At 37.7% G+C, this 26,697-nt stretch overlaps 1 protein-coding gene across 7 annotated transcripts; it reads right to left on the bottom strand.

Moving 5' to 3' along the window:
• Positions 1-695: 695 nt before the first annotated feature.
• On the bottom strand, positions 696-6,100 carry LOC148209595 (uncharacterized). Of its 7 annotated transcripts, none has more exons than XR_015793262.1 (4): positions 5,172-6,099; positions 5,045-5,084; positions 1,904-2,000; positions 696-1,009 (listed from the first exon to the last, which is right to left on the bottom strand). XR_015793262.1 is itself a non-coding variant. In XM_088128289.1 (3 exons), exons 1-3 carry the CDS (start codon positions 3,425-3,427, stop codon positions 1,954-1,956), a joined length of 411 nt encoding a protein of 136 aa, XP_087984415.1. In that variant the 5' UTR covers positions 3,428-5,038; the 3' UTR covers positions 1,692-1,953. The 7 variants fall into 7 exon arrangements, 1 of the variants encoding a protein (XP_087984415.1); XR_015793260.1 differs by lacking the exons at positions 5,045-5,084; positions 5,172-6,099 and adding exons at positions 2,983-3,027; positions 3,109-5,038; XR_015793263.1 differs by lacking the exon at positions 696-1,009 and having other exon boundaries at positions 1,692-2,000; positions 5,184-6,100.
• Between the last annotated feature and the right edge of the window lie 20,597 nt (positions 6,101-26,697).

Raw genomic sequence — 26,697 nt, 5'->3', positions numbered from 1 at the left:
CTCACCCTCGAGATTACTGCCCTTCTACTCTACTTTCCATATATCAATTTATGCCCAACTTGAGTCCTAACTTAAAAATCGAAGTGCATTCGGCAGAGTACCTTGCCGATGCTAGATTCATGTGTGTATGTAATTAAGAGCTTGGAGATGATGACGTACGTGACACATACATTACACTTACGTGTAGCCTGCCGATAAATCAATATCAACATAATCCATATCTAATAGTCAAACATGACATAGCTCAGCCAAAAAGACATCTACTCTTTCCTATGAAGTTGGAAGGTTCAAATTCTTACCCTCTACATTTGTTGCAGGAAAAAAAATAATAAAATAAAGCCTCAAATTTTATTATGGATAGTTTTTTTAACTAGATTTCTGTAACGCCCCAGGAATTTCACCATTTCCAAACAGGGACCGTTACTAAGATTACCTAAAATTTTCACATAAACAAGAGAATTGTCTTCACAACAATTCTAAGCAATAAAGCTACCACGCTTCTCCTGAACTACTCTGATTTTCAAGACTCACGAGAGCTTGAACAATTAGAACAATACCACTAAAGATTTAAGAGAAACTCACATCCTATACAGATAAACCATTAAATACCGACTTCACATCAACCAAACCCTTCAAGGAAACTTCTACTAACTATAAACCATCCACTAAATGAATATTAACATCTCGAATGACAATGAAGCGAAAACTAATTCAAGTACGATCAACTTAAACAAATGTATTCGTAAATATCCTAAGTAGGTTACAATCCCGTAGTTCAAGAAGCTAACAAAATTAATGCTCTAAAAATAATAATGAATCAGCAACCTTACAACATCCTTTAGACCATAAAACTAAACAAGACCAACCGCTAACAACTCAACTACACGATTAAATAGCCACAACTATCCTAACTAAAAGAAATTAATTGCGCGCAGCATAGCTAATGGTCTTTCCGATCAAGCCTCCTCCTCGCCATCACCATCCCAAGAGCTAGCTCGATACCTGCAAACTGGAGGGGAAAAAGAGGGATGAGTACAACCACAGTACTCAGTAAGCAGCCCTTATCTGAAGGGTCACGCACAAACAGCATACTTATCAAGGAACAACGTGTCATGCTTATTAAAGAATCAACATATCATGCTTATCACAACTCTCGAGCTTTGAATAAATAGAAACATATCACAAGAAGCAGTTTATGCAAACGTTTAACTATACATGTACCGTACATGTCAAACTCATCCTTACATATTAACACACTAGTTCTCTTTCTTGATTCCTCCAAGGCTTACTCATTCGAATCGCATCGGCCCTTGCCATTTATCCCCAAAGCCCGACACTCATCTACAAAGGCTTGGCGTTCGACCTTGCCATTAATCCCCAAGGCCTTGAACTGTGCATCGATCCTTGACCATTTTTACCCAAGGCCCCGATGACTTCACCATCTATCGGCCCTTGACCATTTTTACCCAAGGCCCCAATAGTATTCCTTTCAAAGGACTCCTCGCATCGACCCTCGACCATTTTTACCCGAGGCCTCGATGCTCAATTAGTGACGTATCATGTAACGACCCAGAATTTCCCCCACACTTCTAGGTCACGTTAACTACCCAACTGATTAAACCTAACCCCAAACACGTCATGCCATCTCCCTATGCAACAATTATATAACATCAAGTTCCACTTCTCATCAATTCAACAATAAATCAAATTCATAGAATATCAATCAACAACATTCGTGGACAACCTCACGAGGCAATTTTATTATTCAAACAAGGCAAAACTCAATGAATGGAAGAAAACTAAAATAGGCACCTATCCCGAAATAACTTTAACAACAAGTGGGAACCTCCCAATTATTCAAATACGAACAAATAGTTTATTGACTATAACATAAGATCTTAACTAATAACTTAAGCTAAGCCAGAGTGACTAGCAGCCTATGGTCCTCGCTCGTCATGTCTCCTCCGTCTCATCACCATGGTCGCCAACGAGTCCTTCACCTGAAACAATAATTGTAGAGGGGTGAGTATATAAAATATACTCTGTAAGGAGCCCTCACCAACAACACATATTACACATCATGCTCAACTAAATCATGAAACATTCATAATCATGCTTTTCAACACATTACGTATTCAAACATAGACACATTCTATAAAAATCCGGTGACAACCTCAACCAGGAACACATTAACTACCAACCTCTAGTCCCCCTAACATCTCAAGTACTTCTACGCTTATCACGGCTATCCTAGCCTTCCACAGTTAACTCCTTCGAGTAGAGTCGGCCCCTGACCATTTTTACCCAGAGCCCCGACACTACTGCATCGGCCCTCGACCATTTATACCCGAGGCCCCGATGACTTCACTGTCTATTGGCCTTTGACCATTTATACCCAAGGCCCCAATAGTCTTCCTTCCAAAGGACTCCTCGTAGCGACCCTCGACCGTTTTTACCCGAGGCCTCGATACTCCATTAGTGACGTATCAGTCCCCGACCATTTATACCCGAGGCCCTAACACTCACTCATTCTTTCCCTCCAAGAATCCAACTTTCACCAGAGTCTTACTATATACTTTCCTAAGCCACTACTCCTGCATCTTTCAACTCACAAATACAATTCAGCATGCTTCCACAACATAGACAACTTTCTAATAATAAGATAATAACCCAATCATGCTAAATATCCAACATCATTATTTAACAAGCATTATTAAGTATAATAACTCACAGAACACACCGAACAATTCATACATATCCAGGCAACAAACATTACCACAACAATACTCAACAGTTTAGCAAAGCGGAAATCTCACCATCTTCATCGACAAACATCCAACACTACTCCAAGTATATCGACTAACACAACGAGAATTATTTAGCACAATGACGTAACAAAATTAGCATTTAACGCCACAAAATCAGCACGTTAGAGACCATTTAGCATACATTAATGCACGCACACGCCCCTTGTCTACTTACTCACAACCGCGTCCTTAAGTTTTGCGTCGACCTCACACCTAAGCACTAAAACAGAAAAATACAGCACGTTACGTACACTATTTAGCCTTCGAAATCAATTCTAAAAGGGTTCGAATGACTCATTACCACCAAAACCGACTTCGTATAGAAGTGGGTCACCTAGATCTAGCTCGCCAAGGTGTGGGTAGCCTAAATCGAGCTTCGAACGGATGTGGGTCACCGCCAAACATCCTAAACACTGCTGTAAAGTACAAATCCCGCCGCTGGAGTTGTTGTTCGTCGGATCGTAGCCGCAGGTCGCCGCCGGTTCGCCGCTGTACAACCCGTTCGCCGTGCGCAGCAGCGGATCTGGCCCGTCACCGTGTGCTGCCGCGAGGAGGAGCGGTGCTGGTTCGTTGCAAACTGCCGGGGAACGCGCCACCGCTGCTGCAGACCACCGGGACATCGGGGAAGTCGCGCCGCCGGTTCGCCGCTGTAACAGTTCGTCGTGCGCCGCCGCGAGGAGGATGCTGGTTCGTTGCAGACCACCGGGACGTCGGGGTCGCGTCGCCGCTGCTGCTACGGGTGTGGTCGCCGGTGAACAAGAAGAAGAAGGGGGGAGGATGACGGCTAGGGCAAAAGGAAGAAGGAGAAGAAGAAGAAGAAATCCCTGCTTTTTTTTTGTTTTCTTTTTCCCTTTGTTTTAAAACCAAATTAACCCAAAGGAGGCCCAACAAGTCCAAGCCCAAAAGATAAGAAATCCATCCCCTCTTAAACAAGACCCACCACACGGAGTCCGGTAAATATTAATTTAATTGGAGTTTAGAGCCCGATAAATATAGATAAATTTAATTAACAATCAATTTAAAATTAAATGAAAAATCTCATGATTCGAGACTAACTAACCTGAGGGACTCGGGGCGTTACATATCAGCCCCCGACCATTTATACCCGAGGCCCTGACACTCACCCCTTCACTTTCTCCAAGAATCCAACTCTCACCAGAATCTTACTATATACTTTCTTAAGCCATGACCCATGCGTCTTTCAGCTCACAAACACAATTCAGCATACTTCCACAACATAAACAACATTCTATTGATGAAATGATAAACCAATTTTCACAACATAACATTTCTTAACAACAGCTCCACAATGAATTTTGTCACAACAAAGCATAACCAAACAAATTTTAAACAATTAGAGCCCAACACAGTTCACCCAAAACACTTAATATCCAACATCCATATTCAATAAGCGTTGCTAGATATAATAAACACTCGAAACCCGCCGAACAATTCATGCATATTCAGACAACAAACATCCCCACAGCAATTCTCAGCAGTTTAGCAAAGCAGAATTTACACCATTATCACCGACGAATATTCAACAATACTCCATGTATACAGATTACCACAACCGGGAGCTACCTAACACATCAGCGTATCAAAAACAATATCGAACATCACAAAAACAGCACGTTAGAGGCCATCTGACACACATTAACGCATGCACACGCCCCTTGTCTACTTACTTTGTTATGTCTCAAAACTCTCACAAGAGTCCTACTTGCTACTACGTCATGCCTCATGCATCAATAATCTCATAACAGTCCAATATGCGATACACCAAAATGATCATATGTAAAAACCAATCAATTTAAAATAGTCCAACATGATCCAACAGCTCCAACAGGCATCGTTCACAGAAGAGGCACAACCAACAACTTAACCAAAATATAATCGATAGATATCCAGCATACATCAAACATAACTGATTTCTCATAAATCTTCAATATGCTTTTGAAACAACAGATTATAGTACCAGTATACAATTTTCATCATGAAAACCAATTAAAGCACAACAACAATTCGAACATAGTCATCCAAGATTACATGGTTACAATTCATTCACACAACCACATAATTTTCCCGAGATATATCTAACAGTTTTATCAACAATGACGTTTACTAAATGATAACAACGATAAGCAATCATGCAAATATCACACATGGGCACACGAGCAAACAACCATATCATATCAGCACACAACAACCAATCCTTCTAGTAAGAAACTACTTACAACAAAGTCCCAAAGCGCTACTAAGCTCGTCGAAGGGTTCCTAAATCCAAAAGCAAACCAAACTTGATTAGAGTTTATGTTAGAAACACTTAGTTTGCATCGAAAGTAAGTTTAGATGATCCGTTACCTATTATCTCACCATAAAACCTCTTGGGTAAGGAGTGGGTCGAAGCCGAGAATGTTCAGGTTTCCAAAATCGAGTTTCAAAGGCCAAGGGCTTACTGGTCCGACGCCGAAAAGTGATGGGTAAAGCTTATTTTGGTCCGAATATGAGTGGGTCCATGCCAAAACAATGCAGGAGAGGGTGGATAACTGAAATCGGTTTCCTTTTGGTTGTGGGTAATCCAAATTTAACTTTGAACAATGGTAGGTAAATGAAACTTGTCGAGCTTCACGGATCAAGACCGTTCGAGGTAGCTGGGGGTCCTCGGTTGGTGAAGAACGAAGCTGGAGGACCGGGGCCACCGGAACCAAGACGCCTTGCCAAGAATTTGTCGCAAACGCTGCTGCTAGTCGGCGGATTTAAGCTCAGGATTTTCAGATCGGAGAAAAACACCACGAAACTCGCTGGGCTTCATGGGTCTAGGCTGTTAGGTGTCATCGGAGTCAGAGAATGTCGCCAAAATGTCAGATCTATTGCAGAAACACGAGACGCCCACCGGAACACGCCGCTGTCGTCGCACATAACTGCCGGAGCCACCGCCTCTATTACGCCCGCTACTGCACTACCATGGAGGGAGGAGGAACGCTACGAATTGTCGTACTTGGCACAACCGACGTCGGAGAACATGTGGTTGTGGCAGCAAACGATTACTACACGCTGGGTTTCAAAGAAAATACTGTTGGTTCTCGGGTTGCACTACCCTAGGCCGCCGTTGGGAACGCGAAGTTGCGCTGCCGTCACTACTGTAGGTGGACGTGTACCGCCGTGCTGCTTGCTGCCAGAGGGGGGCTGCTAGCGACGGGAATGAAAATGGGGAGGGGGGCGGTGGGTGGCGGCTCAACAACGAGAGGAATAAGGGGGAGGAGAAAAGGTGTTTTAGGTTTCTTTTGTTTTCCAACATTTTCTTTAACTTGTTTTAAAACCTAAAATCCAAACCCTTATTCTTGGAGGTGGTCCAACCAAATAAAACAAATGACTCAAAACAATAAGCCCAATAATTATAGTTTAAAAAAATAAAATAAAACCCACAACCCTAAACGAAATAGTTAACTTAAACTCTAAAACCCAAGAATAATAATTCAAAGAAAAGTAGAATTTATGAAGGAAAATCCTAAAACCCCTGAATTTAAGATTTAACTAAAAATCTCCTACACAGGTCAAGAACTTAAATTATCTTAATCCAATGAAATTAAACTTAATTCTAATTTAGCCAAAAATTAGAATTTCAAAGTTAGAAGATCTAAGAATTAAAGTTATCAACTTAGGGAAAAATCCAAAGATACTATTTATCTCTTAAAATAAACGAGTCAGAGAACGCGGGGCGTTACAATTTCCCTAGGCGCTATTTGATAACTATTTCATTTTTAGTTTTCAATTTTTCAAAGTTATGATTGTTTACTCGCAATTTCTTTGATATGTTTTCACAATTCTTAAAAACATATTTGAATTTTTAGGCAAATTTTAAAAATAAAAAAACAAGCTTCTGAAAACTACTCGTTTTAGTTTTGAAAATTTAGATTAGATTCTTTAGAAGATTTTAAAGAGCAGTTAGCAAAATAAGTAAACACATTGGAGAGAACTACAAGCTTAATTTTGTAAAACAAATAATCAAAAATAAAATGGTTGTAAACACATTGGAGTGAATTACAAGCTTAATTTTGTAAACAAATAATCAAAATAAAATGGTTATCAAACTTGTCATAATTTTTGGGTCTTTAAATTGTAGTATTATGTTTTGGTAGCTGGAGAGAACTAAAAATTATTTGGTTGTTGTACATATTATTCAAATGGATTTCTTTTTACTTGAAAATTGAAATTTTCTTTTTATCATTACTTTTGGAACATAAATTTTTTCTTTATACGGATTTGGCCATTATCTGTATGTGTATATACCCATTTTGCCACGACTTTCACTTATTGTCTTTTTCAATATTTATGCTGCATTTTACATACGGAAATTGGTAAAAAATGATTTGAAATTATAGAATTTTAAATGATAGGAATGAGTTCGAATTATTGATTGCATTTGGAACAATATTGATTTTAAATTATTGAAATTTAAAATTTGTTGTTTCGATGTTCACGACAAATGGAAAAATAGAAATGATGTATAATATTTTAATGATCTTAATATTTTGTAGGATATTATATTATTAATAGTATAATATTTTATTCACAACTACTAATTTTAATAATGGAAAAAATAAGTAATCTAATCAAATAACTTAATGAAATTAAAACTTGCAATGTCATCTTTATTTTTAAAATTTAATTATAAAATAATCGCAAACCTCTTCATTCAAATATAAAAAATAAAAAAAAAAAAAAAAAAAAAAGAAAGAAGAAGCTGGGTGTGAAAAAGAATGTTTTTCTTTTTTCTCTGGTTTGAGTAAGTGAGGAAGGGAGAGCCAAAAATAAATTTAAATTGTACTTCAAATAAAATCAAAGAAAATTAAATTGTAGACCATCACTTATCTCTCTTGAAAAAAGATTGAATGAAACAATAAAATTATAAAAAAAATAATAATAATAAAATAATAACCTATCAAAAATACAAAAAAAAAAAGAGAGAGAGAAAATGAAACCACGACCTGCGTTTTTTCTCCTTAAAAAATATAGGGCACAATGGGAATTTGTTACTTTTTAAACAAAATTTCCTCACAATTGACGTATTTGTTATGAAAACTATAGGATTTATTAATTATTTAAATCCAAAGTTCAAATTACATTTGAAAATTTTTTTAAAAAAAATTGGATTTGAATTTTGAATGAAGGGAGAAGTTAACCACAAATTTCTCCTTTGGAATCCCCATGAGGTGTTTGCCATTTATGTGTGACTAGATTTTGGGATAGAGAATTCAGAGAGATCTTGTGAGAGAACTCCTACCTGTAAAAGACATAGATATGATTTATAGTTCCCAGAAACTGATACGCATCATCTAAGGAATGACTTAACTAGACGGGAAAAAGTGGGATTTTTTCGTTCGTGACTAATCTCCGATCATTTATTTGGTTTATCATGGACTCTGTTGCAGGACACAAAAGGTAGTAACCACTCCATGTAAAAACCAACATGGGTATTAGAGTCAGGTTCTTTAAACTTGCAGATTTTTTCCTCAAAAAAAAGCTTGATTCAATTTGTTTGGAGCATGTTTTTGTGTTACATTTAAAGTCAACCGTAATACATGTGCAATTTCGAATTGGAGTTTGATTGACTATAGAGGTTTTGCGACTGCTTCTTTGAGTTTCTAGAGAAATCATGCTGTAACTTTCTTCACTTTCTTCACTGATTAAGTCTCTGTGTGGTGATCCAATAGGTATGTTTTTTTGCTTATTTGTAAAGTACGTTTGAAGAGCTTTCCAACATTATATTATATGCATTTTTTCGTTGGGTATCAAATAAGTTATGATTTTTTTAAGTTTTACGATGATTTTTAATTAGAATTGACACCACTGTTCGTAGGTGTTCGCTATCCGTTTTTCAAAAAAAAGAATTAAATGCTGCAGCTCGGTGACATGAGGTTTTTGGTTGGTCCATTTCATGGTTGGCCCGGTCCAGTCAAACTTATTCGGTTCATTGTGGTTCGACGGTCCGGTTCACTAAGTCTTGTTTAGTTTATTCTAAATAGACCAAAATAAAAGGGATACATTTTAGCTATTTGTAAGGGTTGATCCCTAGTCGTTTAGAGTAGTAAGAATGTCTCCTAACAACCCTTTTATCTCCCTCTATCATTTTTTAATTGTTCTCTTTCAATACTTGAAGTTTTTTTTTCTTTGGTATCTCGTTTCAAACTATTTTTGTGTATCAAGAGCACTTCTTAATTTATTTTTCAAGATTTATTACATAAAATATGGCAAGGATGATGAAGACACCAAAATAAGTTAAGACAAGAGCTTAGAAGGCTAAAGTGTGTATATGCAAGAAATTGCACAATGTCAATCTAGATCGAACCCAGCCCTTGCTCCGACCCGAAACTCTAAGGGAAGACCTGCACAAGAGGGCAAAATCTCCGACGCTCAAGTTAGTAAGCAGCTCGGACTCAATATTAAGTTCGAGGAGAAATCCGATACCTGATGGTGAAATGAGGCCTTCTATTCATAGGTTTAGGTTCCGACAGGGGTTGCGACAGGCGATTTCCTTGGTCGGAGTCAAGATCGGAGGTGTCTGGTTCGAGTAGATCGAACTCGGACACTTTCCCGAAAACGACAAGTTGATAATCGATTGGAAATGACAAGTCTTTCATCTCGGAAGGTTCCGAGAATGGAGCTCCGTAAGTCTGTCCTTTCGGATCCTCTTTTAGTGGCAAATCCCCATCCTCCACGTGGCAATAGGATATTTCATCCCCAAACATTGGCCCCGTATCTGCCAAGTTCGACCTCGATCTGGCAGAGAAGTTTATTATCCTTGGGGAGACCAATCCACATGGTGACTTTCAAGGCCGATACGATTAATATTACCTTTGGAAAATCTTGAAAACAGAACCGGTGTTCGGCACACACTTGATTACCTTTGACGGGACTTCTTCCAATCTGGGTCGTCCAAATCTGAACACGTGTGCGGTCAAGATTAAATTTTGGGGCACTATAAATACCCCCAAGACTTCATCTCCGCTTTTTACGCTTTCTGAAATCTTGGAGTCCGACCTAATCAGATCATAGTCTTTGCTTTAGGTTAGTCTTGTTCCCTCGCTTTTGTTTCATTTTCTTTTTTTAATTTTGAAGTCATGTTGACGTCGTGTAGCTCCCCTAGTTCACCTAGGAGTAGCTTGTCTAGTGATACAGCTCGGAGTCGGAGCTCTTCCCCTAAAAAGGTCGATTCTGTGGAGGAATTTGTGAGTAGGCTAGATTCCAAACTGGAGGAAGAGATAGAAAACTTTAGGTTCTCCGAGGATGACGGAGACGATAGTGATACCTCGACTTCGGGTCAAGGTTTAGAATACCTTTCCCAAATGCCTGAGAATTACCTCGGCCCTCTTCGTAGGAGATATAGTATACCAGATGACATCCTTCTTAGGCTTCCCAAGGAAGGGGAGCGAGCTGATAATCCGCCTGAAGGGTGCGTGACCCTTTACTTAAAAATGTTTGAGTATGGCTTCCGCTTGCCCGTCCACCCTTTGGCACAGGAGTTCTTGGTTCGAACTGGGCTAGCTCATGCGCAAGTGTCCCCCAATGGATGGAGAGTCATCTTTGGTTTAGCCGTTCTATTCTGGCTAAGGTGTATGGAAGTGGACAATCTGGATCTCCTCGGAGTCGACCAACTTTTGGCTTGCTTCGAGGTCAAGTGAATTTCTAGGAAGCCAAGGAGGTACTACTTGTGTGCTAGGAAGGGCGCGGGAGGCATTCTGAAAGGTCCGACCTCTATAAAGAAGTGGGTTGGAAAATGGTTCTTCGCCTTTGGAGCGTGGTTGGCCAAGAACGAGTCTGACCTGCCCTTCTACAACGTCCCCTGTAGGTTTGGGAACTTAGGTAAGAAGTTGAGTCTTCGCTTGTCTTTAGTTACTTCTCTTCATAATTTAACTCACGACTTTGGTCTTTTTCAGTTGCTATAAGGCCAATCCCCCAACTTTCCGAGCCGACCTTCAACGCTTTAAAGTTTTTCAAAGGCAGGTTCAAGAGTGGCAAGCAAATCAGCACGCTCATAACAGACAAGCTTCTTCTCGCCTCTGGCCTGCTCGACTACAATGCGATTTTAGCCCCTCCCGAAGCCCGGAGACCGAACTTGGAACTAGTTTGGTTGTCTTTGGGATATTTCGCACTCAACCTTTTGGTGTTTTCCTTTCTGTTTAACCCTTACTTGTTTTCTTTACAGCCATGATGTGCGGTTTCTCACAGGACGTCAGGCACAAACACCCTCACGCTGGGCAAGCTTCCAAGACTAAGGAGGCACCAAGCCCTACTGTTGCTGACCTTCCCACCGAAGTCGAGACAGGTCGAACACGAAACCGCTTCACTGCAGGGAGCGACTGCGGTTGGACCCTCTCAGGATCAAGAGATCCTTGAGGTCTCCCCCCTTAGGGAGATTCGGAAGAGGGCTTCCTCCAAGAAGTCAAAAAAGAAGAAGCTAAGGCCCACCACTCCGAGGACGAGGTGAGGAGGTCTGCGCTGAGCGGCAAGTTACTCCTTTCGGAGATCTAATCGATGATCCTGAGGCCAGAATGGGCGGCACCTTGGACATCGACATGAGGTTCAACGTCGAACCTTCAAGTGCCGGGGTGAGGGAGAACGCTATGAAGATGTCCAACGCCTGCTTCGATTGCTGCTGGAGGAGGGCGTCTAAGTTTGTTAGTGCTCTGGGGTCGGCCATCCAACAGATGTTGGACTACTCAGCCGAGGTAAGATCTTAAGTTACTTATTTTTTAGCTATTTTTCTGGGCTAACTCTTGTTTGCTTTTGCTTTTCTTTTTCAGACTCACGCTTCCATCTGCCAGGCCACCCACATGATGAAGGCCGAGCTGGAGGGGTGCGACCTTCTCACTATGAAAGATTGGGAGGCCTTCTCGGCTGCACTAAAAGCTACCACTACCTTAGAAGGGGAGCTCATGGAGGCTCGTTCTGAGGTCCAAGCATGGAAGTCCACCTCTGAAGCTGACAAGGCCGAGCTCAAGAGCGCCCAAGCGGAGGCTGCTTGACACCTGAAGCTATCTCCTGGAAGTCCACCTCAAGATCACGGGGTGCGCACGTCGTGGCTAAGTGCCTTGAGAAGGAGAAGTTTGCGTTGATGAAGAGGAACAACGAACTCGAGCGCCTCCGAGAAGACCTAGGAGGCAAGCTGCAGGCTCGCGACTCCGAGATGGCAGAACTGAAGGCCAAGCTTGAGTTGGTGGAGTCCAAGCTTAGCAATGGGGTTCTTGTGGAGGAAGCATTCCGTCAACATCCTGACTTTGATGGATTTGCTAAGGACTTCAGTGACGCCGTCTTCCGGTTTCTGATGAAGGGAGTCCAAGAGATAGCTCCCGAGCTCGACCTTGAGCCCATCAAGCTTAGGTATGCCAAGAAGTGTGCCTCGGGTCCCAACGGGACTCCTGGCCCCTAAGACATTGTGGATCAATGTCTGAAGGAGCTCGAGTCCGACGTCGAGCTCAACGAGGGAGAGGATGCAAACCCTTCTTCCCAAGAAGTTGACTGGGCTCTCCTTCCAACTACTGGTGCGAAATCCTCTCAAGAGGTTGGGATGATAGACTCTCAGAAGGTCGACATCCTTGGGTCTCAGGGCGAGCTCGGGTCGCACTTCGGAAGCAGCTGAGGCTTCTTCGTCTTTTCTTGTCATGTCTTTGTTTTCCTCCTTTTTTGTACTGGGTTTTGAGGTCTATACACCTTGGCACAACCTTCTGAGTATGAATACAATTCGTTTAGGTTTCTCTCTAAGTTTGCTTCATCGTGCTTCGAACTGGCAGTTTGCAATTTTATAGGGCCTTGAACTCTTCTAAATTTTAGTTCGCACATCACCTCGAACTCGTAAGCTCTAAAGGCTTGAATTTTTCTAAGTCTTAATTCACATCTGTAACAACCCGTATTTTCTAATACGGTCATTCTGACAAAATGCGGAAACGTAACTTTCAAGAAATCTTAAGAACTAAAATTATTCAGCGGAAGCAATTTCTTTACAGAATTTTTCTAAACTAACTCAACTAAATAGAAGGATGACTTTCAAACTCATGCCAGTATGCTAAACTTCACCTTCTACCAGAACGATCATTCAATTCTTCATCTGAAAAACATTTAGGAAAACAAAGATGAGTACAAAAATACTCAATAAGCAATTTCCATATTGAATTTCAAAATTCGTTTTCCTTTCAAAACATTCGTAAACAAAAATACAAATAGATCAAAACTTTTAAAGTCCTTTAAAATATTTAATACAATTTTCAAAACTTTCAAAACAAACTAAATTTTCAGAAACAAAGTCTTCAAATAAGGTAAAATTTTCAGTCAATCAAAACAAACTTTCATTCTTTCAAAACAAACTTTCATTCATTCAAAACGAACTTTCATTTGATCAAATTCAAAATCCTTCAAAACAAACTTTCTTCCAATCAAAACTTTCAAAATTCTTTCTAAAACATTTGGTACAACTTTCAAACTTTCGAATAACTAAATCATTCAAACATTCAAAACAATCTTACATTCATTCATACTTTCAAAATCAGAGTGGAAGGTTGCATTATTTGGGTAGCCTACAGAACATATGTGGTTACCCGTCGGTAACACCAATCAATCAGAAACTTCTATCAAAGTTGTTGAATTAATATCGACCAGAACAGAGTTGTCGAAATAATATCGACCAAAACAGAGTTACTTAAGTGTGAGGCCATGTGAGTGAATAACACACACATGAATCTTCATTCCCAAGGAATGCCAAACCACAAAAGTGTCTTCCCACAAATAAGCCAGAACAGAAATCCATCAATTCCAAATTAGGCTACTACCCTAAATAAGCAAAACGTTCCTCAAAACAAAATCATGGCATATCAGGATAGCCCTATCAAATCAATCAAAATATCTTTCAAATAAAATGCAAAACAAATACTTACTTTCAATATTAAATTAATTCAAAACATTGAAATAATTAAAAACAAATTTTATCAATCCTCTAAAACATGATTTCAAATATTTCACAAATAAACAAAATATCAATTTCAAACCTTTAAATGAATCTAAACAAAACTTTATCAAATCATTTAAGAATACTTCAAATACTTTACAAATAAACATAATTTCAATTGCCAAATTAGTTTTCAAATCCATAATAAAACTTCAATTTCATATGCAAGATATCAATTTCAAATCTTCCTATCAAATCCAAAATGCATTTTAGTTTTTGAAATATGACAAATCACTTACAATAGTTTTTGAATGGATTCGGTAAATCACATACAATACTTTTTCGAAGGAATATGACAAATTACTTACAACACTTTTTCGAAGGGATATGACAAATTACTTATAAACAAAAAGATTCAAACCAAAAATTCTGGAAAATTTTTAGGGTAAAAAGTCCTTAAAATCTTTTCCCAATAAACTGAATTAAAGGACTACAAATCAAGAAAAATAAAACTAAAACAATGAGGAAGAAAATCTTACCGATCTTTGAGAGAAAATATCAAAACTCTTCTTCTTTTCTTTTCTTTTTCTCTTTGAGAGAAAATTAGGTCTAGCAGTTTAAGAAAAATAAAACATAGGGTTTAAGGGCTTTTATAACAAACCCTAATGAATCCTTATTTAAAAAGATAATAAAAAGATAAAGATTTAATAAAACTCTTTCTTATTATTAATTTTTTTTTAAATTCTAAGAAAAAATTATCTTTTAAAAGTAATTTCTTAAACAAAAAGATTTATCTTTGAGAAAATAAAAGAAAACAACTAAAAAATAATAATAATTTAAATATATATATATATATATTTATATATTTTTTTCGGTTGTTACAACATCTCACCTCGAACTTGTAAGTTCTTATAGGTTCGAATTTTCTAAGTCTTAATCCTCATCTTGTCCCTATTTAATTTCACGTCGAACTCGGATCTATAGGAGACAGGGAATTAAATTAATACGGAGCCTTTTACTGGGACTTTTTCTTGAACAGTTTTACAAGTCCTATTTATTTTTGGACCATTTCAACTTTTCAAGGGTAGTATCGCTTCAAGTGCTCTGCGTTCCACGGATGCAGAAGTAACTTTCCTTCGAGATCGGCAAGCATATACGTCCCAGGTCGGACTATGCCTTTGACTTCGAATGGCCCCTCCCAGCTTGGTTCCAACGCATCAACATGCTTCTGTACTTTGCGAAGGACTAAGTGTCCGACCTGGAAGCTTCGAGGTCGGTCTCTCCAGTTGTAGTGTCTTGCCATTCGGTTTTGATACTCTGTCAAGCGTAGTTGGCCCGCTTCCTTTTTCCCTTCAAGGAGGCCAGGGTTCAAGAATAGCTATTCCTCGTTCCTAATGTGCTCGTAGTAGTATATCCTCTCAGTTGGCATCCCAATTTCTACAGGCACCACGACCTCGAAACCAAAGGCCATAGCGAAGGGAGTTTCGCTAATGGACTCCCGAGGCGTGGTTCTGTAGGACCAGAGCACTCGAGGTAGCTCCTCAGCCCACCTGCCCTTCCTCGCGTCTAGCCGCAGCTTGAAACCACACTTGATGATCTTGTTTACTGCCTCTACTTGCCCATTGACTTTAGGGTAAGTCGGGGACGATGAAAGGTGACTGATCTCGAGTTTGCGGTAGAAGTCCTTGAACTTCGCATTATCGAACTACTTGTCGTTGTTCGTTACAATGGCATTGGGTATGCCAAAATGACAAACGACATTCGTCCAAATAAAAGTCGTGACTCTGGCCTCCGTGATTGTTGAGAGCGCTTCGGCCTCGGCCCACTTGGTAAAGTAGTCTATGGCTACAACTGCGTACTTAGTCTGCCCCTTGCCTAATGGCAAAGGTCCAATTAGGTCCCTCCACTGTGCAAAGAGCTAGGGAGCCGAGATCGGAGTTAGCAGCTCGGGAGGATGATGGATGGAGTTCGTAAAGTGCTGACAGTTGTTGCACGCTTTGACGAACTCTTTTACGTCCTGATCGATCGTAGGCCAATAGTACCCCTGACGAACGACCTTGGCTGATAGGGACCTGGCCCCCGAGTGGTTGCCACAAACCCCTTCATGCACTTCCCTGAGGACATAATTCCCCTATTCTTTCGAAATTCACTTAAGGAGGGGTAAAGGGAACCCGCACAGGTACATTGTTACATCTCGGAGCATGTACCGAGCTGCTCTCCTTGTCATCTTTTTGGCTTTCTTCAAGTCTGTTGGGATTTTGCCCTCTAGAAAGTCCCTGATCAGATCCATCCATGGTGGAGGCTGGGAGTCGACCTCCATCATATCCGGTTCCAGAATGGAAGGATTGTCCAAAATTTCCACCGAGACCGACCTTGCCAGTTCGGTCTCGTAGGCAGATGCTAATTTGGCTAAGGCATCAGCATTGGAATTATATGACCTCGGAATCTGGCTGATTTTGTAAGCCTGGAAGTGAGCGAGGTGCGATATGACCTTTCCCAAATACTTCTCCATCCGAGAGTCTCTTGTCTGATACTCTTCTTTGATCTAATTCACTATCAGTTGTGAATCGCTCAAAATTTGAAGGTGACTGGCTCAAAGCCCTCTTGTCATGCACAGTCCAGCCAACAGGCCTTCGTACTCGGCCTCATATTTTGAGGTACGGAAATTGAAGCGAATGACGTACTCGAAACGCATGTCATCTAGGGCGATGAGGAGCACACCTGCTCCGCATCCTTTTTCATTCGAAGAACCATCCACATACATCGTCCACGGCTGGTCGAACGCGGAGGTTTGAGTTGGTGGAGGAGTAAGTTTGGCTATGAAGTCCGCAATGATGTGCCCTTTCACAGCCGTTCGGGGTTCGAACTAGATTTCATACTCGCTTAGCTCCACAACACACTTCATTAAACGGCCAGATGTCTCTGGCTTACGGAAAACCTGCTTCAAAGGCAAGTTTGTGAGCACAGTCACAGTATGGGCTTGGAAGTACGGCCTCAGTCTTCGTGTCGAGGTGACCAAAGAGAGGGCCAGTTTCTCCATTTGGGGATACCTGGTCTCGGCCTCGGTCATTGTAACGCCCCGAGTCCCTCAGGTTAGTTGGTCTCGAATCAGGAGATTTTTCATTTAATTTCTAAATTAATTGTTAAATTAAATTTATACATATTCATCGGGCTCTAAACTCCAATTAAATTTATATTCGCCGGACTTCGTGCAGTGGGCATTGTTTTAAGATGGAATGGACTGCTTTCTCCTCTTGGGCTTGGATATATTGGGCTTTTGGGTTGGGTTGGTTTTAAAACAAAAAGAAAGAAAAACAAAAGGGAAAAAAAACCTAGACTCCATCTTCTCCTTCCTTCTCCTTCACGTGGATAGCAGCCGCCCCCCCCCCCCCCCCAGTTCACTTTCCCTCACCGGCGACCTTACCTCACGGCGGCGAGTTCGTCAGCAGCGGGCACAGCGGCGTCGCGGCGGAGCAGCAGCCATCTTCCCACTGCTTTGTGGCGTTTTTCGGCGTGGGTATCACGTTTTCAAATCGTCAGCGCGACTTCCCCGACATCCCGGCGGTCTGTAGCAGCGGCGGCGCGTCCCGGCGGTCTACAACGAACCAGCGTCGCACCTCCTCGGCGTCGACCCACTCCTTACCCAAGAGGTTTTATGGTGAGATAGTAGGTAACGGATCATCTAAACTCACTTTTGATGCAAACTAAGTGTTTCTAACATGAATTCTAATCAAGTTTGGTTTGCTTTTGGATTTAGGAACCCTTCGGTGAACTTGGTAGCGCATTAGAACTTTGTTGTAAGTAGTTTCTTACTGGAGGGATTGGTTGTTGTGTGCTGAGATGATATGGTTGTTTGCTCGTGTGCCCATGTGTGATACTTGCATGTTGCTTGTCGTTGATATCATTTAATAAACGTCATTGTTGATAAAACTGTTGATATATCTTGGGAAAATTACGTGGTTGTGTTTGATGTATGCTGGGTATTTATCAATTATATTTTGGCTTAGTGGTTTATTGTGCTTTTCTGTGAACGATGCCTGTTGGAGCTGTTGGATCATGTTAGACTATTTTAGATTGATTGGCTTTTACATACGATCATTTTGGTGTATTGCATATTGGACTGTTATGAGATTGTGGATGCATGAGGCATGGCGTAGTAGCAAGTAGGACTCTTGTGAGAATTTTGGGACATAATAAAATAAGTAGCACGGGGGCGGGTGCGTGCGTTGATGTTTGTTATTTAGTTGCCGATGTGTTGTTTATGACGTTTAATATTGGTTCTGATACGTTGTTGTGCAGTGTAACTCTTGTTTATGTTGGTTTGTATGCCTGGGTAGTGTTGAATATCCGTCGGTGATAATAGTGGGAATTTTGTATTGTTGAGCTGCTGAGATCTGTTGTAGAATGATGTATGTTTATAGGAAATGTTCGTTAAAGTGGATTTATTTTGGGAATGTTTGTTGTCTGAATTTGTATGAAGTGGTTGGCGTGTCTCATGAGTGGTTTGTTATATCTGGCAATGCTTATTGGATATGGACGTTGGATATTAAGTGTTTGGATGAATTGTGTTGGGCTCCAATCGTTTGCAATTGGTTGACTATGCTTTGTTATGACTAAACTCACTGTGGCGCAGTTGTTAAGAATTGATATATTGTGAAAGCATGTTTGGTTTATTGTTTTGCTAATAGAATGATGTTTATGTTGTGGAAGCATGCTGAATTGTGTTGGTGAGTTGAGAGGTGCATTGAAATCATACTAGTGGTGGTGTTGTTGATGGGCGTTGTGGTGGTTGGAGTTATTAGGGAAGTAGTACTGAAATCTTGGTTGGAGGCTAGAAATGTTATGTGGAGTTATGAAAGTTATGAAGTGAATGGGTGAGTGTCAGGGCCTCGGTATAAATGGTCGAGGGCTGATACGTCACTAATTGGGTATCGAGGCCTCGAGTATAAATGGTCGGGGGTCGATACGCCAATATTGGATAAAGATGAGCGTCGAGGCCTCGGGTATAAATGGTCGGGGGTCGATGCGAGGAGTCTTTCGAAAGGAGAACTATTGGGGCCTTGGGTATAAATGGTCAAGGGCCAATAGATTGTAAGACATCGAGGCCTCAGGTATAAATGGTCGAGGGTCGATGCAGAGTTCAAGGCCTCGGGTATAAATGGTCGAGGGCCGATGCTGCAGGGTCGGGGCTCTGGGTATAAATGGTCAGGGGCCGACTCTGCTCGAAGGAGTTAACTGTGGAAGGCTAGAGTAGCTGTGATAAGCGTAGAGGTACTTGAGATGTTAGGGAGACTAGAGGTTGGTACTGGTAGTTAATGTGTTCCTGGTTGTGGCTGTCACTGAATTTTATAGAATGTGTCTATGTTTGAATGCGTAATGTGATGAAAAGCATGACTGTGAATGTTTCATGATTTGGTTGAGCAGGATGTGTGTGTGTTGATCCTTTAATAAGCATGACACGTTGTTCCTTGATAAGCATGCTGTTTGTGTGTGACCCTTCAGATAAGGGCTGCTTACTGAGTACTGTGGTTGTACTCATCCCTCTTTTTCCCCCTCCAGTTCGCAGGTATCGAGCTAGCTCTTGGGATGGTGATAGCGAGAAGGAGGCTTGATCGGAAAGACCGTTAGCTATGCTGTGTGCAATTAATTTCTTTTGGTTAGGATAGTTGTGGCCATTTAATGTTGTAGTTGAGTTGGTAGTGGTTGGTTTTGTTTAGTTTTATTGTCTAAAGGATGTCGTAAGGTTGCCGATTCATTGTTCTTTTAGAGCATTACTTTTGTTAGCCTCTTGAACTACGAGATTGTAATCCACTTAGGATATTTATGAATACATTTGTTTAAGTTGATCGTACTTGAATTAGCTTTTGCTTCATTGCCATTCGAGATGTTAATATTTATTTAGTGGATGGTTTATAGTTAGTAAGGTTTCCTTGAATGGTTTGGTTAATGTGAAGTCGGTATTAAATGGTTTATCTGTATAGGATGTGAGTTTCTCTTAAAACATTAGTGTCGTTGTTCTAATTGTTCAAGCTCTCGTGAGTGTTGGAAATCAGAGTAGCGCAGCAGAAGCGTGGTAGTTTTATTGCTTAGTGTTGTTGTGAAGAAAATTCTCTTGTTTATGTGAAAATTTTAGGTAGGCTTAGTAACGGTCCCTGTTTGGAAATAGTGAAATTCCTGGGGCGTTACATTTAACCTATTAAACCCTTTTTAAGTTTAATAATTTATTAATTCAAATGACCTTTTTTTTTTTAACAGAAGAAGGTAAAATGAACTTACGTGAACAAGAACAATTCTAGGTTGTCCATACTTTATTTATGAGTTCAACAATCCATTAGTTCAAGAACTTATTGATATATAATTTTTTTTTAAGTTTAGAGATCTATTAACACTATATCGAAATTTGAAGGAACACCTTGTAACTTAACCAATTTAGCATCAAAATATATAAACTGAATACATATCAATACGTTCATATTAATTTTATACAATCCCCAGACATAAAATCTTGGATCAACAATTTAGAATTGTAATATTCGAGACCAAATTCATAAAGTATATTTATTAAATATTATATAAAATCCCGCAAAAAGAATTTTTGGATCCGTCACTATTCCCTAATATTGAAAAATGATGACCAAAAAACAAATACTATAGAATTTAAACTTTTTCTTTGTAAAAAATTAATGATGATAAAAAAAAATATAGATTCTTATAGATAAGTACCTAAGTATTGTTTTATACACGAGGTTATAATTTTAGAACAAGAAGCTTCAATTTTCTTCTCTCTTTTTTTAACCAGCTGAGCTAACTCAAATTTGTATTTTATTTTTAAGCTGTAATATTTATATTTTATTTTTACTGCTATTTTTTGTGTGTGCTGTACAGTATACTTGTAGGATAAATCCACTTTAGTTTTTTTACTTGTAACCTTTTTCCCTTCATCAGCTTATTTTTGTTTTTCCGATAGTAAAAAAAAGATTATTTTGTTTTTATTTTCTTTTGTTTCATAAATTCTACTTTTAACATATACTTTTACTAATATTTAGTAAAACTAATTTTTGATATATGATAGGATAATATTTAGCAACAAGTACTTGGAACCGCATCATGACAAGAGGAGAGCATCTCCGTACGCTTAACGCCATCAAGTTTATGCTACTGTCTCATGGAAACACCTCATGCGCGCATGACAGCGCCTTCCGTGTGGCCACTTACGCTCCATGCCTAGGCACACCCAGCAACGCGTCTCCAACTGCTCGCCCCCGCACATGCTCGCGCTCGCTTCACGCCAACCCATGCCACGCGCACCCAGCCCCGTCGCTAACCTCACAAGGTAGTGCCCACCTGCCGTGTGCCATCGCCCATTGTCGTGCACGATCCAGCCACACATGCCCTCTGCCACGCGCACCACGCCTCGTCAACTGTCTATTACTTGCCTATTGGCTTTTTGACCCTTAATCTCTAGTAATTAATTTAATTAATTAATGTTTTGATGATAACAAACACACTTAGTATTAATTATTTTTTGTGTGTTAGAATTATTATTAGAGAGCATAAATTTATTATCAGCTTCAATAATATTATATGATTTACTGATAATACATATTTTGTTTAATAAAGAGTTTTAGTGCTTTGAAATGTCTACAGTGTAGAGTTCAATACAACGATTCTAACGAATCTTGAATCACCTAAATCGGAGCTCAAACAAAGAATATATGAACAAAACATGTTTGTAGGAAAAATATGCCAAGGATGACATGACCACTCAATCAACCGCTGCTAGGTGTCAAAAAAAAAAAAAAAAAAAAAAAAAAAAAAAAAAAAGTGAAAACCAAAAGAGAGAAGATGAAAAGAAGAAGAAAAAAAGTAAAAAAAAAAAAATACCGTATATATATATAATCTCAACCTTTAATTAATCTCAACCTTTAATCTTTAATTATTAAAGATCATTCAATGACTCAAATTTAAACCTGATTTCAAATTTATTTCAAACTTTTCTTTATCTATTTAAACAATCTTCTTCTCCCAAATCACACATAATAACAATTTTCTCCCCAATTTTTACGTACCCGTTTGATAACCATTTTAGTTTTTGGTTTTTCTTGTTTTTAGTTTTTAGTTTTTGGTTTTAAAAAACAAAAACCATATATGTTTCATAACCATTTTTTTTGTTTTTAAAAAACAAAAAACTAAAATATGTTTTGTAACCATTTTTAGTTTTTTGTTTTTAAAAAGTTAGAAAATTGAAAATACATATTAGAGAGAGAAATTTTTATATAGACTAGAGATGACAATGGTGTGGATGCGAGTGATGATGCTCTCCCCCATTCTCGGGCTCGTGAAAATTTTTAGTCTCCACCTCCACCTCGTTCTTGGGTCCGAGAGATGTTTCTCGAGAAAAATTATAGGTTTTATAATTGTTTAGAATTTAAGTATAAAAAAAGTGTAATAAATATATATTAATTATTTAAAAAATGGAATCGGGGATGGGGACAGGTCGGGACATGCATTTTCTATTTTTGGGACCCGACCCTGCCGAAATTTTTGTCTTCCCTTAATGTAGAGACATGAAAATAGAGATGTAAATAAACTTTTGGAAGATTAATTTTAGAGAGATAAATAAAAATATTTAAAAAAAATATAAGGAAAGAAAAATTTTGAAGAAAAAATAAAGATATAATGAAAGAGAAAAATTAGAGTGGAATCAAATTTAGAGATAAAAACAAGATTCAAAATATAATTTTCATTGAAAATAAATAAATACAAAGATAAATAAAAGTTAAGAAAATTGAACGAAAAAAAATATATAATTTTTAGAGGAAAAAATAGATTCGGAAGAGAAATAAAAGTTATAAAATATGAAATTTCAGAGAGGAAAAAGTTAGGAAAATTATTAAGTGTTTAGAGAGAGAAATGAGACTGATTTGTTAGAAAAAAGAAACAAAAATATATAAAAATTTGGAGAGAGGCAAATAACAATTAATATTCAAAATATGAAAATTCTAGAGAGAGAAAAATAAAGTTTGTAGATAGAAATTTAGAAATAAAAAAAATAGAGTGAAAAATAATTTTTTTAGAGAGAGATATGAGAAAGAAAAAAAAAGATGAGTATTAGAAGAAAAAATGAGATAGTATCGAAGAAAAATGAGATTTTTGAAAAACAAAAACCTGTTTTTGAAACCTATTATATTTTTATTTTTAATTTTTGAAATTTACATCGAATTTCAAAATGGTTTTTGAAAAACAAAAAGAGAAAATTTAATTGGTTATCAAATAATCTGTTTTTGAAAAACTAAAAACCAAAAACCAAATGATTATCAAACGGGCCTTACATTGTTCATCTCTCTTTAAAACTTCAATTTTTGTTCTAAATTCTTGAGGAAGGCTTAATTTGGAAGATATTTATGCTTCTAATTTTATTTTCTCTCGGTTTAAGGGTTTTAATTTGTAAGAATTTTTGTTAAAAATTTGTGAGCGAAAATTGGTATATCTACTCTTTTTAGAAAGTTTGTGAGATTGTTCATCAGTTTTTAATTCTATTATAAGGGTTGATCTTGAGCTTGAAAAAGAGCGTTGTTACAGCTTGATCTAAAATCGTGAAAATGATCGGGTTTATTTTTGCTCACAGAAAAATAACATTGTACCGGTTGGACTTTAAGTCGTGGAAAACGCCAAGTTCTTCAATGAAACCCCCAAAGAGGAGCTTGAGAAGTGGAGTAGGGAGTAGGTCGGTGTTGCTAAACCACTCTAAAATTTTCCATGTCATTTTCTCTAACCCTCATCTATTTAATTTTTGCAATTAATTTTCCTTATTATAAATTGCATGAAATTAATTGCTACAATTTGTTATTCATGTTTATGGTCAATATTTACATTTGGATTAATTAAGGTTGTTGTAATGTATTTCTAATTTATTGATTAATTTTGTGTTAAAATTAATTATTTGTAAAAATTTTACTTATTTGTTTAAATGGGGCTCATTGGATTAAAAAGGTTTATAAATTGTAATTACTCTATTCACCATCTCTAGGGTTGTTATATCGATTCAATAAGTAGTATTAGACAGAGGTTTTGCTCTTCTACCTAAATTATTTTTCAAACATTATCTGAATACTAAGTATCTTGTTAATTTTTAAAAAATTATTTAAAAAACTTAATTGTTAGAAGTAGTTAGGCAATTCTAGATTTTCTTCAAAATTATTGTATATTAAAGAAAATAGCTTGATGGTTTTTGAAAAACTAACTAAATAAATTAAAATAGAGGGTAGAGGGGATTGGAACCTGGGCGATCGGAAGGGCCTGGATCGCCACAATGCCAAATAAAAATGGTTAGAAGCAAAAGGCAAATATAATAAAAATAAAATAAATAATAAATAATAATAAAAAGAAAAAGAAAACAAATTTTCTAAATTCAGCCCATTTAAACCTATACTCTAAATATAATTATTTTAAATTTGATCTATCTTAACCTCTCATTTAAATGGTACAACTTAAATATAAATTTTTAAATTCGGAATTATCTAACTCTCTCAGTAAAAAGGATAAGTAATTTACCCTCGTTTCTAATCAAAAAATCATAAATTCGAATCTTCAAAAAAAAAAAAAACGTTTTCTCAATCATGAAATCCAACTCGAGTTCAAATACCCTTATCGAAATTGTGATAAAAGGACATAAGTTATAGCGGTTTATGAAAATATTTACAAATTTATTTACTAATTATTCTTAAATAGTTACATTTTTCCTTATTCATCACAATCCTCTTCTTGATTGAATGTTTCCTTATCTGTTTACCATCATCTCTCATCTATCCTCCTTCGTTCTTTTTTATTTTATTAGAATTATTTTTTATCCGAACAATTAAATTGTGAGGGGAGTTCGCAGATTTCCAAAAAGAGGGAAAAAAAAAGAGAGAAAACATTTGTAATGGACTATTCAAAATTCATTGGACAAGAAATTAAAAGAAAAAAAGCGACTTTGATTTATTTAGAAATCGTAAAAGGATAGAAAAGTATAGAATTTACACTTTTGTCATGAAACATTCTTAATTAATAACACAAATTATTATATATCCTTAGAATCCATCTCAATATTAAATAAGTATTAAAATTTAGAATTGGTAAATTGGGAGGTCAAATCTCAAATGTGCCAATGATACTTTCCAAAATTAAAAAATCCCAAAATCCCAAAAACTCATCCATTTTTGAAACACACCCCTTTCTTCCTCCTCGTTTTTCTTTTCTTCCTCTGACCGTCGGTTTTCCTTCCTCCGACCGTCTGTTCCTCTTCTCCGATCGTCCGTTCTCTTTCTTCGACCGTCCGTTCCTTTTCTTCGACTGTTTGCCTTCCTCTCTGGCCGGCTCCGCTTTTCTTTCTCGTAAGAGCATTTCATCTCCGACGACCTTCGAAAAGAGATTTTTGTCGGTTCTTATTCTCTGGGCGTTTTTTCCTGTCTTTGTCTCTGGCCGACGTTTGCTTGCCTTCATCTCCAGCCGCCTCCATTTTTCTTAGTCGCCAGAGCAGTTCATCTCCAGATTGAAAGGTTTGCATTCCAATTGATGTTTTCAATTTCTGATTTGGTGTGAAATATTATATATGTGAGGATAGATAGTATAGTGATTTGATTAGGATATATCTTATAACTCAACTTGTATATATGTGGATATATATTATAGTGATTTTGAATGTATATATGCAGATATATAAGTAGATATATCTTATAACTCAACTTGTATATATGCGGATATATACTATAGTGATTTTGAATGTATATATGCGAATATATAAATGGATATATACTGTGATTTTGAATATATTTTTTTAGTATGCGGATATATGTTTATTGAGACTTCAAAAGATGTTTCTGTAATTTTGAATAGCCTTTTGAGCATCATGTGGGAGTGAATTAAGGGAAAATCAATATTTTTGGAGGAGTAAATTAAGGTTTCGAAGGAGTGAATTAAGAAATTTGTGTTAAAAATTAGTATGAGTCCACGATAATTAAAAGATTATGATAATAATTTATGGAATTAAATCTTTTATATTTAAAAAAAACAAATAACTATAATAAATTTAAATGCAATAAATAAGGGTAAAATTGGAATTAAAATAAAATTCTACTGGTAGAAATCTAAAAGTGTAAAATTAAAAAAATTTAGACATTTGTGTAAATAAATTTCTAAAACAGCCTCCGAAAACATTATCTCTAGATTTATTTGAGAGTGATCAATCACAATTTAATATACTATTTTAGTTATTTTGATTAAATAATTATTTTGTTAGATAGTCGAAATCCGTTGGGATATAATGGAGTAAAAAACAACAAATATTAAAAGTGGGAAAGTGATTTGGCCAACAAACTTAAAAAGCCCAAAACTCTTTTTCTTTCTTCCTTAGGTTTGCCGCCAGGACAATTATATAGGTCAGTATTTCTTAATTTTTGGTTTAGCCGACAGTAAAAAGAAACCAAAGAGTGGCGGGCAATTTTGTGTTGTTACACAAAATCAGAGGAGCGGTAGTGGCAGTGTATTGGCACAGGAAGAAGGTCGAGATTTCGGAGTTGTAGAATGACGTCGGCAACCACTTTTGGTGAGTAGTTGGTGAAGTTTTTCATTCCTCTATTCCTAGGATTCTATTATTGTAGTTCATAGAAGCTAGATGACTTTTGTTGAGGCCTCTAGATCATAGTAGAATTCGTTATCGCGGAAGACTAGATGTAGTCATTATCTGGGTGAACCAATATAAATTATTGTGCCGTTTACTGTGCTTTCCCTATATTTCTCTTATTATTGTGGTTGGTTTATTTTTTCACTTAAGAATTGTGGAAGGGGAAAATATTCTATGTAAGCAATTTTTCCAACAAGTGGTATAAGAACTGTTATGTTTTAGCATCATGGGATTTAGTGGGAAGTCACATCATACTTCGAGGGGGTTTTGAGATTTGGTGGGAA

The sequence above is a fragment of the Momordica charantia genome (assembly GCF_013281855.1).
Source record: "Momordica charantia cultivar OHB3-1 chromosome 8 unlocalized genomic scaffold, Mcharantia_2.0 BLBB01000008.1, whole genome shotgun sequence".
NCBI classification, from domain to species: domain Eukaryota; kingdom Viridiplantae; phylum Streptophyta; class Magnoliopsida; order Cucurbitales; family Cucurbitaceae; genus Momordica; species Momordica charantia.
This window is presented reverse-complemented; position numbering and strand designations above follow the sequence as displayed.

Bases quoted from the DNA above. Each gene is read 5' to 3' on its own strand.
- LOC148209595 (XM_088128289.1), bottom strand. From the start codon at position 3,427: ATGTCCCGGTGGTCTGCAGCAGCGGTGGCGCGTTCCCCGGCAGTTTGC. The intron at 3,028-3,108 runs GTAATGAGTCAT...TTTCTGTTTTAG, and splicing joins ATACGAAGTCGGTTTTGGTG to TGCTTAGGTGTGAGGTCGAC. The intron at 2,001-2,982 runs GTAAGTAGACAA...TTATTGTTTCAG, and splicing joins ACTTAAGGACGCGGTTGTGA to GTGAAGGACTCGTTGGCGAC.